The 15,044-nt window shown below is 38.3% G+C and overlaps 1 protein-coding gene and 1 non-coding gene across 2 annotated transcripts in view; one reads left to right on the top strand and one right to left on the bottom strand.

Moving 5' to 3' along the window:
* Positions 1-797: 797 nt before the first annotated feature.
* LOC129271333 (ADP-ribose pyrophosphatase, mitochondrial-like) overlaps positions 798-15,044 on the bottom strand; it is a 24,244-nt gene continuing 9,997 nt past the window's right edge. Inside the window, exons 3-8 of the mRNA XM_064106565.1 lie at positions 13,400-13,577; positions 11,353-11,451; positions 9,452-9,538; positions 4,801-4,912; positions 3,985-4,128; positions 798-3,044 (exon numbers count right to left, since the gene is read on the bottom strand). Of these exons, the coding sequence (XP_063962635.1) occupies positions 2,808-3,044; positions 3,985-4,128; positions 4,801-4,912; positions 9,452-9,538; positions 11,353-11,451; positions 13,400-13,577 (857 nt within the window). The 3' untranslated portion in view covers positions 798-2,807. The remainder of the gene's footprint in view (positions 3,045-3,984; positions 4,129-4,800; positions 4,913-9,451; positions 9,539-11,352; positions 11,452-13,399; positions 13,578-15,044) is intronic.
* Positions 3,414-3,485, top strand: TRNAM-CAU (transfer RNA methionine (anticodon CAU)). The gene has a single exon. It is a non-coding gene; the product is annotated as a tRNA-Met (tRNA).

Genomic DNA, 15,044 nt, shown 5'->3' with positions numbered 1-15,044 from the left:
ATCGTCTTTTAGAAAGTACCTATTACAAGACTTCTGACTATTTTTCATGATGAGAATGTAGAATTAGTTCCAATAAAATGGAATCAAAGTCATGATATTTGGCTTGTGACTTTTGAAAAGTTACATTTTTGTCTTCTGACGGTGCTCACTGAAGCATGACGTAAAATACGTCCATAACATTTACTCAGAGGGTAGCTTATAAAATTACCTATACGCTCATGTAAAAATATATTGAAAACTCGCATTGGTTCGGAAATTATTGATGTTTGTTTAAGGGGGGACTTACTTTTTTGTTGTGTATAGTTGCATATTAAACATCTTTCGATTTTTTTTGTGGGGGGCGGTGAATCGATCGCCCGCTGCCCCCGGATCTTCGCCTCTTTCTCCAACATCCAGGGGAGTGTTTCATCAACATTTTCATCCGACAAGTTGTCAGATCTGACATCTTTCTCTGATGTTGATTGGCTGAGAGGTACTGTTACTATGGTAACTGTCGGATAAAATGTGACTTGTCGGATAAAACGTCCGACAAGTCCTTTCATGAAACGCCCCCCTGGCATTAGCAAGCAACAAACGTTCTCATTCTCATCCATTCACACTAGGACTGTCAGTCTGACCCAGAAAACTTACAACTGAGTGTCCTTGATTGCGAATAGGGCAAGAAGACAAACGAACGTTCCAACGAAACAAATAAATCTCGGTCTATTATCAACACTTTACCTGTATCATCCACTCAATATCCTCTTGACCAAACTTCTTTCTTAGACATAAGAAAAGAAACACATATCATTATTATTCAATGGGATACGTAGAGTTTGCCCGACGACTTTGAGCCGTCTGTTTATTACCATGATTTTCGGAAGATTACACAGAAAGAAATAGCACTTTCTTTAAGCACGTCACTGGACCTATAGGTCCATGCTCTAACAACAGGTTGTTCAAACTTTTAAACAACCTGTTTATAACTTCAAAAATTAGTTGTTAGAGTGACGGACTTAAACAACGTGCTTGAAATTGTAAATATATTGTACAAAAGAATTTAGACACATAGGCCCGTATTCTGAAGTCAGGTTTAACTTAGACCACGGTCTAACTCTGTGCTAAAATTATGGGGAGCCAAAATTTCAAAAATTATGTTTATATTACATAATTCTTATGTTTACTATTTCGTTTCCTTTTGCTTTCATAATGAAGAAAAATACTTCAATAATCATTCCCAGATAGTTATGAACAATTTTAGTGTCAAATAACTTAATAAAGTGGATTTGTACTGTTAGGGATTTGTGCCCCGATTAGCTATCCATAGTTAAACCACAACTTAAAACCAGGGTTTAATTTAAACCAGAGTTCAGAATACGGGCCATACTAACAAGGCAATGAGATATACCAAATATATAATAAATAGATAAATAAATAAATCTGTAATATTCGATGTTTATATAGCGCCTTAGCACTTCACAATATAAAGCCTAACTACTTTACTTAAATAACTTAACTATCTAACATAACTACGTTAAACATAATTGCGAGAATTCATTTGTCATATACAGAACAGACACCATTATCATGATTACTATATTTTGTGAAGGTACTGAGTAATGAATGCTTGCTTAAAGGTCAAGTCCACCCCAGGAAAATGCTGACTTGAATAAATAGAGAAAAATCAAACTAGCATAGTGCTGAGAATTTCATCAAAATCGGATGTAAAATAACAAAGTTATGACATTTTAAAGTTTTCGCTTATTTTTCACAAAACAGTGATATGCATAACTAGTAGGTGAGTCAGTCGATGATGTCCATCACTCACTATTTCTTTTGTTTTTTATTGTTTGAATTATACAATATTTCATTTTTTATAGATTTGACAATAAGGACCAACTTGACTGAACAATATAGTTTTAAACAATGCTAATTTGTTGGATTTTTCTCTTCTTATTCAAATCAACTTTATGTTGGGGTGTACTTGTCCTTTAAAGGGGCACTTCGGACTGATAATATTTACATCTAAATGAAAAGAGTAAAATTCACTGAGTAAAACGATAAGAATAACATCAAATTCTGATAATAAATAACGAAGTCATTGAATTTTTAATTTAGCAATGTTTATGAAACATAATTAAACACGATTTTACTCAACAGATATTAAAATTCCTTTGACAAGATCCTCTACACATCATTTAAAATTTGAAAAATATCAAATGGCGTTAAGATGGTAGGGGTCTAGTGGGCCATGACCCCCCCAAGCAAAAAAAAAATCACGAAAAAAAAAACGGAGAAAAGGAAACAGAAGGAATGGATAAAACTGAAATATTATATCATTTTTTGAATATTATTTAAAAATTTATCAAAAATTAAGATTTTTGTATGAAAAGAGGACCCAAGTTTTTTTTTATTGCTCTCTTGCTTTGCTCGCTCGTATCTTTAAAAAGCCTTCGCTCCATCCGCCATACCTGGCACCATTAAATAATTGTGTAGGTCTACATTGCATTACTGCAGAGTAGGGAAGCCTCAAAGTGCCATCGACTTGTGGAGATGGCAAGATAATTTATCTCGTCAAGTCTACAGCTTCAAAGTGCCATCGACTTGTAGAGATAAAGCGTGTCTGGTCAAGTTGACATACAACTATTCGTATGTCGCTTTGGTCTCGCGATGTTGATATAATACCGTTTTTATGTCGACTTGATAAATTATACATCTCGCCATCTCTACAAGTCGATGGCACTTTAAAGCTTCCGTAGTATATCAACTTGGCATACAACGTTTGTATGTCGACTTGTACAAGTCGATAGCACCTAAAAACTTCCGTTTCAAAGATGCCAGTGAGCCCTCAATCTCTCTGCAACCAACTGAATGAAAGACGAGTGACTGGCGTAGAGTTTGATGTCGGATCCCACGTCGTGCCATTGGACGGCAGCGGCATCGTCACCGGCGTGAAGAGGGAACTTCGCGACGCTGTTACCATCGTCGTCATGGTAATTAACGGCCATGGTTTCCATCCAGGCATTGTCTGTGTTTCTCGGGTCGTCGACGTAGCCTCGGTATACCTTCAAAATAAAAATTAGAATGGTCATAATTAACCGGGCATGGTGGCTCAGTGGTCGAGCGCCCGCCTCATGAACGGGAGGTCGTGGGTTCGATCCACGACCAAATCATAGCAAAACCTTTAAAAATGAGACCTTATTCTGCCATCTTGTCAGGCGCTCGACGTATTTCATATTACCCACCCCATTATCCCCCATCGTTCGACAAGCAAAAGGCAACATAATGCTATCGTTTACATAAACACACGTTTTTTAGTAAAATACTTTATTAGTGAATGTAAGAGAAACACAAAATAAAAACACACACGAAAACCCCCCTAAACCGCAAAGTGATATTTTTCGATAGTATGGGCCATATCATTGGCATAACCGGGCATGGTGGCTCAGTGGTAGAGCATCCGCCTCATGAACGGAAGGTCATGGGTTCGATCCCCGGCCAAGTCATACCAAAGACTTATAAAAATAGGACCTAGCTTCTGCTTTTGGTGAAGGGTAATAATAACATGTTGTGTTATGCAGGGCCCGCTGGTAGAGCAGTTTCCTAACCGAAGTAGCTATCCTGGGTAAATAAAACGTTAGTATTGTCTTTAACTTGCCGAACGACGCCTTAAATCGTTCAGATGTGCTGTCTTCTTCCATCATAATCGCTGTCTCTTTGAAAATACCACAGCGAAAAAAAAGTTTAAGCAAATGATAATAATAATATTAAAAAATAAATACATAGCAGGAAGGTTCCCTACACTCGTTGAGTTACTTCTGTGCAAAAATCCATTTGATCCATCAGTTCACGGATGAGTGAGCACATATAAAATGCAAGATTGTCATCTACGAAAACTCTATATAAAATAATCACACAGCCAAGGATGTTGTAACACCATCCATGGGTGTTGAACTAGCACGACAAAGTTAACACCGGTCAAAATCACAGCGTACACTCACTTACCTCAACACCGTGTTCGAAGAGATCCGCTACTGCTTCCTCTACAGCTTTCAGTTTCTCACCCTCCAGTGCTAATGAGTTCATGGCTTCTTCACCAAACTCTCTTTTCAAGGCTTGTGACACTTTCTCCCCGGCATCTACCATTCCCTGTGAGTGGAAAACAGAAAAATACACATAATTGTACTATTATAGACATATTTATACTTTTCTTTTCTCGGCATGGTGACGGTCTAAGAGCGTTACTGCATGAATGCTCGCAAGACCAAAGCCTTGAAAGATCGATTTACCCCCAAAATTTCGACCCCCTTTATATCTTGTTTTCTTTCTCTAAGTATCATAGAGTCGAGATATATATTTTTATTACATATGGGCAATTTTATTTACTCAGGATGAAGAATAATAGACAGTATGAACAATTAATAAGCGGATCCGGGGGCGAAGCAACCAATAATTGTGGCGAATATAAAAGTGGAAGAAAAAGGAAGAAAATAAAGAAGAAGGAACGACGAAGGAAAGAAGAAGGAGAAGAAAAAGGAAAGGAAGATGAAGAAGAAGGAGAAAGAGAAGAAGAAGAAGAAAAAGAAGAAGAAGAAAGAGAAGGAGAAGACGGAGAAGGAGGAGAAGAAGAAGAAGAAGGAGAAGAAGAAGAAGGAGAAGAAGATGAAGAAAAAGTAGAAGAATAAGAAGATGATGATGATGATGAAGAAGAAGAAGAAAGAGAAGGAGAAGAAGCAGGATGATGATGATGAGAGGAGGAGGAGGAGGAGGAGGAGAGGATAACTAAATGGAGAAAGAAAAATAAGGGGAGGAACAACTTACCCCTGGAATGGCCCACTCTCCTGAATCTACCCTCCTGATTGAAATAAATTTAAGAATTGGTTTGTCTGAGCAAGAGTGTAGTACTTTCTCTCCAGATTGACTTATCTTCCATCTAAAAGATGATAATAAAATATTAATATCCAATAATAACACCACACAAAGGTTACATTTGATTAAAAATGTTAACAACTAATGAACAAAATACAAACTTTCATCACAGTCAATATATATGAAATGACCTTTGACCTTGACCACTCTGATGAGTGACGCATTATAAATCTCATCTATTATCATGATTATTATTAATGAAATGATGGTAAATTGTAAATGATGGTAATTATCACTTAATTGTTAAGTATGAATGCCTGTAACCAGAGGAGCGAACACAAACATGGCGTAAGGTCCTCTCCGGTGGACCTGGTATTGATGATAAATGCCTTACCAACGATCATATAGTGCAATCGAACTCGGGTTTCACCGGAATCCGAAACCCCCGCTCCACCCACTGGGCTATCGCGCCTCTTTGACTTTTGACACTGGCCTTAGTGACCTAAAATTACCTTCATCAATTTGCTGATACTTGTAATTCATATCTAATAATAATAAAAGTTACATTTATATAGCGCATTACATTAACATTTCAATGCGCTTTACAATAACAAATTAGTAAACATGTATATAATACTTTACAAAAATCTGAGTTCAACATAATTATATACATTACTGATAGCATGTTCTGGTATTATTATTACATCAGTTCAAATTCAATCTATTCATTTGAGTAGGGCTAAGGTGAAAATGTTACGCCCTATCATTGAATACACAAAAATTGCTTAAATGTATGCATCATAATATAGTTATAATAATAATGAAATTTAAATAACTTAAGTACCACATGATAAAGATATTAAGAAATTAAGGAAGAATTAAACATAAATGTCTTTAGTCTGCTCTTGAAAGCATTCACAGAAGGAGCATCACGGATTTGGGTAGGAAGTCTATTCCAGAGAGTGGGTGCAATTGAAGAGAAGGCGCGATCGCCGTATCTCGTGCAGGTGCGGGGTCCAGGTGCGAGATCTAGGTGTGCATGTGCTGAAGAACGAAGTGTACGGGAACCAGTAGTCGCTTTGGATGTGATCAGTGAAGTGAGATATGCAGGTGCGATACCATGCTTGGCCTTGAAGGTGAGGAGAAGGATCTTGAATTGTAGCCTTTGTTGGATTGGAAGCCAGTGCAAGGATTGGAGAATTGGGGTGATGTGTTCAAATTTCCTTGAGCGTGTTATGAGCCTTGCGGCGGCGTTTTGGATGTTCTGTAATGGAGTTATTTGAGTTTTGGGAAGTCCGATCAGGAGGCTATTGCAGTAATCAAGATGTATTGTGACGAAAGCATGTACAAGTCTTTCCGCACTCGCACTATCCAGATACTTCCTTATCTTTCCTATTTTGGATAATCCAAACCCTGCAGACCGACACGTGTTTCTGATGTGTTGTCTCATAGTCAGCTTGTCATCCAGTGTGACGCCCAGATCACGCACAGTTTCAGAGGTGGAACAGGTAGCATTGTCACCAATCCGCAGACCGGAGAGTGGTGTGGTCTTCCTAAACTGTGAAGTGACATGGAGGATTTCAGTTTTACATCCGTTCAGCATGAGCTGGTTGTTAACGAACCACCGTCGAACATCATCCAAGCATCCCTGTAGTTTACCCACAGCGTCCGTTTGATCACCCGGCTTAACAACAATGTATATCTGAGTGTCATCAGCGTATACTACATGATGAATCCCTTGGTGAGCAGCAATGATAGATGTCAGCGGACCTGTGTACAAGATGAATTCCAGGGGGGCCAACCACTGACCCTTGGGGGACACCCCAGGGGAGAGGAAACATTTTAGAATTTGTTCCATTAATTCTGATCCTCTGATGGCGATTCTCAAGGTAGAATATTAACCATTTCAGTGCAACTCCTTGAATGCCATATCTATGAGTCAGTGTGTGAATGAGTAATTCATGGTTGATTGTCTCAAATGCTGCAGAGTAGTCCAGTAGGACAAGAATCGCTTCTTGGCCCCTGTCAACGGCGAGAAGGAGATCATCCATCAATTTGGCAAGTGCGGTCTCTGTTGAATGGAAGTGTCTATATGCAGACTGCATAAGTGGGAACAACCCGTGTTCATGCAAGTAGGCGCGTAGTTGTACCGAGACGACTTTCTCCAAGAGCTTAGCAATGAACATGAGGTTCGCAACAGGCCGGTAGCTTTTCAGATCATTGTGGTCCAGTTTTGGCTTCTTCAGGAGAGGCATAACCAATGATGACTTTAACATATCAGGCATGGTTCCCGATGAAAGGGATGAATTTATGATTCGAGTTACATGAGGTAACAGTTCATCGAGACACGCTTTCACAAGCCACGTTGGTACCGGATCAAGGTCACAATACTTTGAAGGGCTTTGGCGGATGATCATCTTTTCCTGGTTCTCAGTGACAGGCTCAGACTCTGTGAAGCTGTGCATAAGTGTAGATGTCATAGAAGCTTCCACTAAAGAACCAGGTACATTATTTACTATCGTTTGGATTTTGTTGTGGAAGAATTCTCCCAATCTATCAGCTAACCCCTTGTCATCGTCATGATCTGGAAGGAACGATTCACGAGATGGATTGGAAAATCTTCTGACGAATCTGAACAGTTGTTTAGTGTCACATCCGGCTATTTCTGCGGTCAGATGGTCGGTCTTTGCTTTCTTCAAGGTTTCATCATGTTGTTTACACGCATCACGATATATTTCCTTGTGTTGTGAATCTCAAGTCCGGTCTTCACCATCTTCCGTTCGGCTTGCCGCCTTTTCTGCTTGGATCTCCGGACCGCTTCCGTGTACCATGGGGCTCTAGGCCTCAAGGATACACGAGTTAACTTAGCGGGGGCGTGTTTGTCAAGGAGATCCTGGAGAACATTGTTATACTCATCAACTGCTTCTGATGGGTTAGACGCACATGATTTAGAGAGAACAGAATTTTTGATGTCTTCTCTAAATTTCTCTAAGTTGATACTACGTAACTTTCTGCACGTTACTACTTTCTTCGAAGGCACGGGCCGTTCTAGGTTCATGGAAGTTAAGATCGCATCATGATCAGACGACAGTCCTGTGATCGACTCTAGGTCCAATATAAGCTGATCAACTTTCCTTGTAATAAGAAGGTCCAGTGTATGCCCTGCTCTATGTGTTGGTACGCTGACGTGCTGCAGGAAACCAGCAGAATCGAGGGCATTAATAAACTTTTCAGCATCACGGTCCTGCCTATCATCAACATGGATGTTAAAATCTCCAAGGATAAGAGGAGTATGGTCGATGACTGATATCATTTCAAGCAATGATGAGAATTCTCTCAAAAACATGAGAAATGTCAGTTTGTTCTGTGGTGATGGTGGAGGTCGATATATGGCGTAGATTCTGACTACCGATGCAGACGATGTTCGGACAGTCATATCTAGACTTTCGAAGGAGTCAAATCTGTGGCAAGTGTTCTTAACTACTTTGATCGATGAACGATATATCACACATATACCACCTCCTCGTCCAGTTTTCCGTGGTTCCTGTAAAATGTCATAGTCTGGCAAAGTAGACTTCAAATCTGCGATGATGTGGTGATCATTATCATCACCTCTTAACCACGACTCAGTAAGTATGAGAACATCTAGGTCATTCTCTAGAATCATGTCACAGATTTGAGTTACTTTAGAGGTCATTGATCTGTCGTTCCACAAACACATTCGAAGATGTTTGTCGTCTTCCTTTTGGTTAGAACGACGATGAATCTGTTTATTAATTTGGATAAATGTCGAAAATTGTCTTTAAATTTCAAAATATAAACCTTTGTTTAGTTTATTGACCCCAAATTGTCTTTGACCTTAATTGAGTGACCGGAAACGACGCCCTCTCCGTCGCTGTCGGAAAAGCTATTACTATTTATGTCACGCTTCTGCAATGCAGTTAGAATGGTGATAAATTGATCACAAGTCAAGAACGACCATTATTAAACGTATCAGACATCTGAGCAGGGCAACTTTGAAACATTGTTGCCTGCTTAAGACTGGGATCAAATGGCCGGTCAATAAAATTCAAATTGTTTATCCACGGGCCCAATTTATTGCCCGCTCAGGAAAGTCAATGAGAAAATGTGTGGAAATGTAGCGGGCAATAAAAGGCAGCGCTAATATCCGGGTATTCTACGCGTTTTTGCACGCATCCTTGAACCGCGCAGTGCTATACGTCATAATGGTAATCAAGTTAAGACAACGCTGGATACTGCGTCCCTAGGCCAGGGACGCGTCATTTCAATTACGTCACAATGGTAAAGTTCAGAGGCCAAGTCTGCTCAACATGATAAACTAGATTCTCATTCTAAAAATTTAAAATATCTAAATTTTAACGATTTTTGCTCTAGATGTCTGATTTGGTTAATAATAGCAATATTGACTGGCCTAGGGGCGAAAGGACATATATCGCCCTCACTAAATTGATATCACCCTCGTCTACGACTCGGGCGATATAAATCTAGATTGGGCGATATATGTCGTATCGCCCCGAGGCCAGTCAATATTGCTTTAATATTGGTACTTGAATTGATAATCATAGTGTTCGACTGATATTACCTGGTTACTATAGGATCAGCTGCATGGTTTGGTCCCCATTTACCCAATGTACCCCTCTCCATCAATCCCGTTCGTCCGCATGGATTCCTAAGGAGTGAATATTGGAAATATTGGTGGTGACTTTTTACCTGATTGCTAAGAAAGCATGAATGCGTGTAAGCAAGCAACCAGAGGACCGACGGCTTAAGGTCCTCTCCGAAGGACCTGGTACTGAGGATTAATGCCTTACCAAAGGGCACTAGCGCACCAAGTGAGAATCGAACCCGGGTCACCGGAATACGAGTCCCCCGCTCTACCGACTGAGCTATCGCGCCTATAAATGAAAAAAAAGAGAAGAAAATATGGATACATATTTTTTGCTCTTTTAGATGGTGGTGGTGGTTGATATTTTTTACTTGACTGCTAAGAAAGCATGAATGCTTGTAAGCAAGCAACCAGAAAACCAACGGCTTAAGGTCCTCTCCGAGGGACCTAGTAATGAGGATTAATGCCTTAACCCAAAAAAATCAAATTTTATGTTTGAAATAATACAATTATTAGGCCTGCCACCAACAAATTGTAGGCCTAGATATGTTGGAGAGATTTTTCTCTTGAATATACCAGTAATACAAAAAGGAAAATTACAAAACTGCACATCATCTACAAATCGACATGAATGTATTTACGAGGTTACATGACAATTGCTCCGCTGTAAATACCGCACACTGATGGAATGACCAACTTCAGTCCTGGATTTAACGATGTACCCTATTCTAAACCTAACCCTAAACCTAACATAATACCATATTGCAACCCCAACCCTATATCTTAGACGAAATAAAGCACGGAGCAAATGTCGTATAATCATTTACAAGAGTATAATACCTCAGCCACATTTGCTCAACGGCGCACAGTGGGCCGGGGCGAAACAAAAGTGCGCCAAAAGTCATTTTGGGCAATTCAAAATTTTTTTTTTTAATTTTTGTCATGCCCAGCTGAAAGACAACACTTTGAAGAATACTTCAGCAAAATATTTCATTCGGGAATTTGCATAAAGGTTGTTAATTTCCTACCTCAAATCCATTCCATGAAAATGACATGAATTCCGCGCATAATGCAAACGAAATAAAGGTTGATAACGCATATAAGGGCTACCTGCCCCTCTTCCAGAGATAAAAGTTACTTGGAGAATAATTTCAGCCAAAACCCTCCTCATAGTAAAACATTCGTGGTGTTATATACCCTGCGTTTTACCCAAGTCTACACCCGCTTGATAAAGCACGGTTCATATTTTTCATATTTTTAAGTATTTCTTTATATCTTATGATCATTTTGATGCCATAAAATAATTTTCAGGATCTCATACACACTTTTTAGGCATGTGAGAAGCATAAACCAACGTTCACTCTGGTCAATCTTAAAGTAACACATGACACAAAGTTTATATACTGCACATTGTTTAGCGTAATTTTTCTTTTCACAGAGAGGTTTTAAGTAGCCAATCCAAATTTGGTTTCAAAGTGACGTCATATCGGCTTTAAATTATGTTCAGTCGATTCTTCGCCCAAAATTACCCTTAATCAACATGTTAAAGTAAAAATATAACACGGAATATAATTTTGGCGCACTTTCAACTCATTCTGGCCCACTGTGCGGCGGCCGTACGCGAGTCGAAACAGCCGTTTTATTCATTTTTATTCAAACCACATAGTATATATCTATTACAAAAATGTTTTAAAACACGGCTGTTTTCGACTCGCCGTACGGTCGCCGTAGAGCAAAATTAAACTGAGGTATAAGAGAAAGCGTATGAAAATGGATAGACCTACAAAAAAAGCCATGCTTGAAAGTATAGGCCCGGCTAGAAAATTCTAAGAAAAGAATTGTTGTTCAGTTTCATTTCCTTCTGAATGAATACATACCTTGGGATACCTTCAATGCACTCATAATGTCCTGTGTAGCTTATGCGATTCACATTCCCATCCACGCAGTTAAACTTCAACGAGGGACCAGCCTCTTGCCTGGATATGGCAAAGTAATATAACAAAGAAAAGGAATAAAGAAAAATAAAGCGCTTTACGTGAACATTTTAACATGTTCAAAGCGCTTTAAATATCCATTATTCGCATTGATCCGTATGAAATACACAAACAAGATGAAAATAAACACTATTCCTGCAAGTAGTGGAGCAATCAGATAGATACTTTAATTAATTAATTGTTTGTATTAATAGTGGGTAGTAGGAGGGGACCTGTCGAATCAAAATAATTACAAGCCTATATACACATGAACACATAGGCCTATACAACATACAATAAATTTTCTTTCATTGGTTGACAATGATGATTCTGAAGAGATGAATTAACAATATCTGGGAAGCGTTTAATGAAAGGACTTGTCGGACGTTTCATCCGACAGATACAATAGTAACAGTGCCTCTCAGCCAATCTGAATCAAGGAAAGATGTCAACTTGTCGGACAAAATATTGATGAAACGGTCCCCCTGAAGTAGAAATGCTTATATGGCTTCTGTTTTCTGCGCTTCGCTTGGGAAATCGCAATTTTGCCCCTCCCGTATTTTTTTTGTTTCCCGCATCCCTTTTCTTCCCCGATTTAACTGCAAACGTTATGGTCGCTCAAAGAAGTAGGAGCCTATTTGTTGCCAGCAAGTATAAATGTATGTCTATAATTACATTCGGTCGTGAAATTAAAGAAGAATTAAGTACGAAATATAATCCCTTTTTTTCGTCTTACAAATTGATGACACAAGATTTTCTTGCATCAGCTCAGAATGGGTTAATCCTCCCTGACCCACCCACATACATTCCTTCTACTTTTTTGCTCATTACTAGACAACGTTTTGGCAAGAAGGTTTCCCCATATAAAAAAATGCGGGTATCCCCGTGTGCAGAAAAGGGAGTACAAGTCATCCATTCGATACAAATTCAAAGTTTTTGCGCTATGCGCGTGAGGGATACACATTTCCATCTCCCGCGCATCTATCTCCTCCCCTATTTTGCGCCCTATGTCTAAACAGTTATTATATCTTAGAAAATATACTTAATACAAGTCAAAGAAATGACATGTCTTCTGTTTCTTTTTAAAATCTAATTCTGCAAATCGGAAAACTTTCAGCGCTTCACGCGGGAATAGGAATCATTTTCCTTCCTCAGTGTTCAACGTTTGAGCTTTCTCACTATTTTTTTCGTAATATTTATTTATTTATTTATTTGAATTTATTATTCAGGATAAAATCATGATCAGCACAGCTGTTTTGCATCATGGTCCTGATACAACAGGTTTAAAACTTAATATAAAAAAAAAATCATCAAATAGATTAAGAATAACAAATACAATTCAATTTAACAAAATGACTAGGGAATTCATGTTATAAAGCTACATAAATAATATAGTAATCTAAAAGAATTACAAGTTAAAACATAGTATATAATATAATTCACAAAAAAAAATTATGTAGAAATGAGACAAAATCAATATTCAGGAGGTAAGGTAACAATTGATAAAAGAATAAAAATGACATTAGTTAAAAAGGGCAGCTTAATAAACACGTTTAAAAGATTGCAGGGATTGGATATTTTGCGTTGATGTTGGCAAAGAGTTCCAGACTTGAATAAATATTATAATCACATCAAATTCAATTAAACTGAAACTGATAATGGTACAAGAGATGAGAAAGACGGTTTTTAATTTGAATTTGATGAAACATGCACGAAAACACTACAAGCTCCCCCATCACTGCACCAACCCCATCAGCGCACTTCGCTCAAGTAGACCTAAAGTTTTGGCCAATTAAATCCTGGTTCCGCGGAAGTGAATGAGTGAATGAATGTAAGAAAGTTCGAATGAATGGATAAGATGATAACTGAACGGATGAATGAATATAGCTGAATGAGTGAATGAAAAATGTATAAAAAAAAATAGATGAAATAGAGATCAAACAATCCTTACATGATATCAGGATCCGCCCAGACAGGCCCCGCTGAGTTTATCCGCTGTGTATCTGACAGGGCTGTACTCCGGCCATTCAACATCCATGAAACCTTATTGTCTGGTACCGGGAACCTCTCCACCTTCGATTTGGGATAGACGGCTTGTCTAGCCTTGATGTGTCCGGGAATCATGATGTCTGAAATTAATATAAATAAAAAAATGTGAAGTTTTAGCAAAGCATTATTTGGTTGTTTTAACGTTGGTGTAATGCAAGAAGGAAATGAAACGGTTGGAAAGAAGAAAGAATACGGAAGAACAAGCCAAGCTTCTCACGACTTTCAACAATACACTTTCTCAAAAATTTTTTATATGTATTCACCTCTAATAAAGAACATTAATAAATTGAATCATGATGTACAATTAAGACAAGCATACACTGTAAAAAAAAAAATTTTGATACAATTTTACCACCACGAGGGTAATTATGTGTCCAACCAATTTGGGGCAGTATTTTACCCAATGCGGGAAGCATATTGTCCAGTAAGGTTAAAAAATAAGCAGCAATTACTTTGAAATGGGCAAAATTTTCATCACACTGGATAAATTAAAATGCCCAAAAGAAATGCACAATGTTGGTTGGACACATAATTACCCCCTTTGAGCACTTTTACCCAATATTTTTTTAGAGTGTAAGGAGTGTACAAAGACTTACAACTTTCGTTTAGTGCTGTCCAAACTCTTCTGTCGGCAACGTAGAACACAAAAAACTTGCTCCTTAACCCTTCTGCTGGTTAGTAAAGGAACATGAAGCACCTTAGTTTGAGGATGATTTCTCAAAGTTCCCCCTTATTTATCGCTACTTTAACAAGTGGAACAACCAATCAGCGTTATATTACAATCAATCGAGTTCTCCCATTGGAGCATTATACGCATGGTTTAAAGAAGCTTCATTTTCATTGGTTAATATTTTCCTTCTGCCGGATATCACAGGCCTGAGAGAGAAGTTTATTTCCGTTCTTTGAAACACTATATGGACTACATGTCATGTACAAGTAAAAAAAAACCTTCAATAATCAATTTACTGATCTTAATTCTAATTATAAGTTCCTCACTCATGTGCTCGAAAGTGATTCTTGATATGGTTGAGAACTTTCAGAGTAAAAGCAGTTGTGCATGGCCATTGTGGCTGTGGCAGTTTTATATAATGAAGAAAATGATTCCCATGCTTTTGCTGATCCACTCGCTTATCCCTCCATCACCGGTGTATTTCCAAACAAAATGAAAATAGCATGATTAGCTCAAATACTTTTAGTTTCTAAAGAGGGCAGTGCACCGGTCGGAGGGGACGTTGGTGGCGCTGTTCGTTCTGTCCTTTTATCTATTTTCATATAGGCCTATACAAACCACACTCTAAAAACACTGAGTAAAATTTTACCCAATAGAAAGAGAACGTGCATATTTGCTGGGTATTTTTTTTTACCCCATATTGGTCAAAAATGCATGTTTTTAAGGGTCAATTTCAACGCAACATCTCGTAAAATTTACAAAATATTTGGAATCTTTATACCCAACCAACATGCATGCTCCCATTTTACCCAATATTGGGTAAACCTTTTTTTAAAGTGCATGCATCACAAAATATGAATACAAACAAAGCAGCATT

Source organism: Lytechinus pictus, chromosome 11 (genome assembly GCF_037042905.1).
Source record: "Lytechinus pictus isolate F3 Inbred chromosome 11, Lp3.0, whole genome shotgun sequence".
NCBI classification, from domain to species: Eukaryota; Metazoa; Echinodermata; class Echinoidea; order Temnopleuroida; family Toxopneustidae; genus Lytechinus; species Lytechinus pictus.
This window is presented reverse-complemented; position numbering and strand designations above follow the sequence as displayed.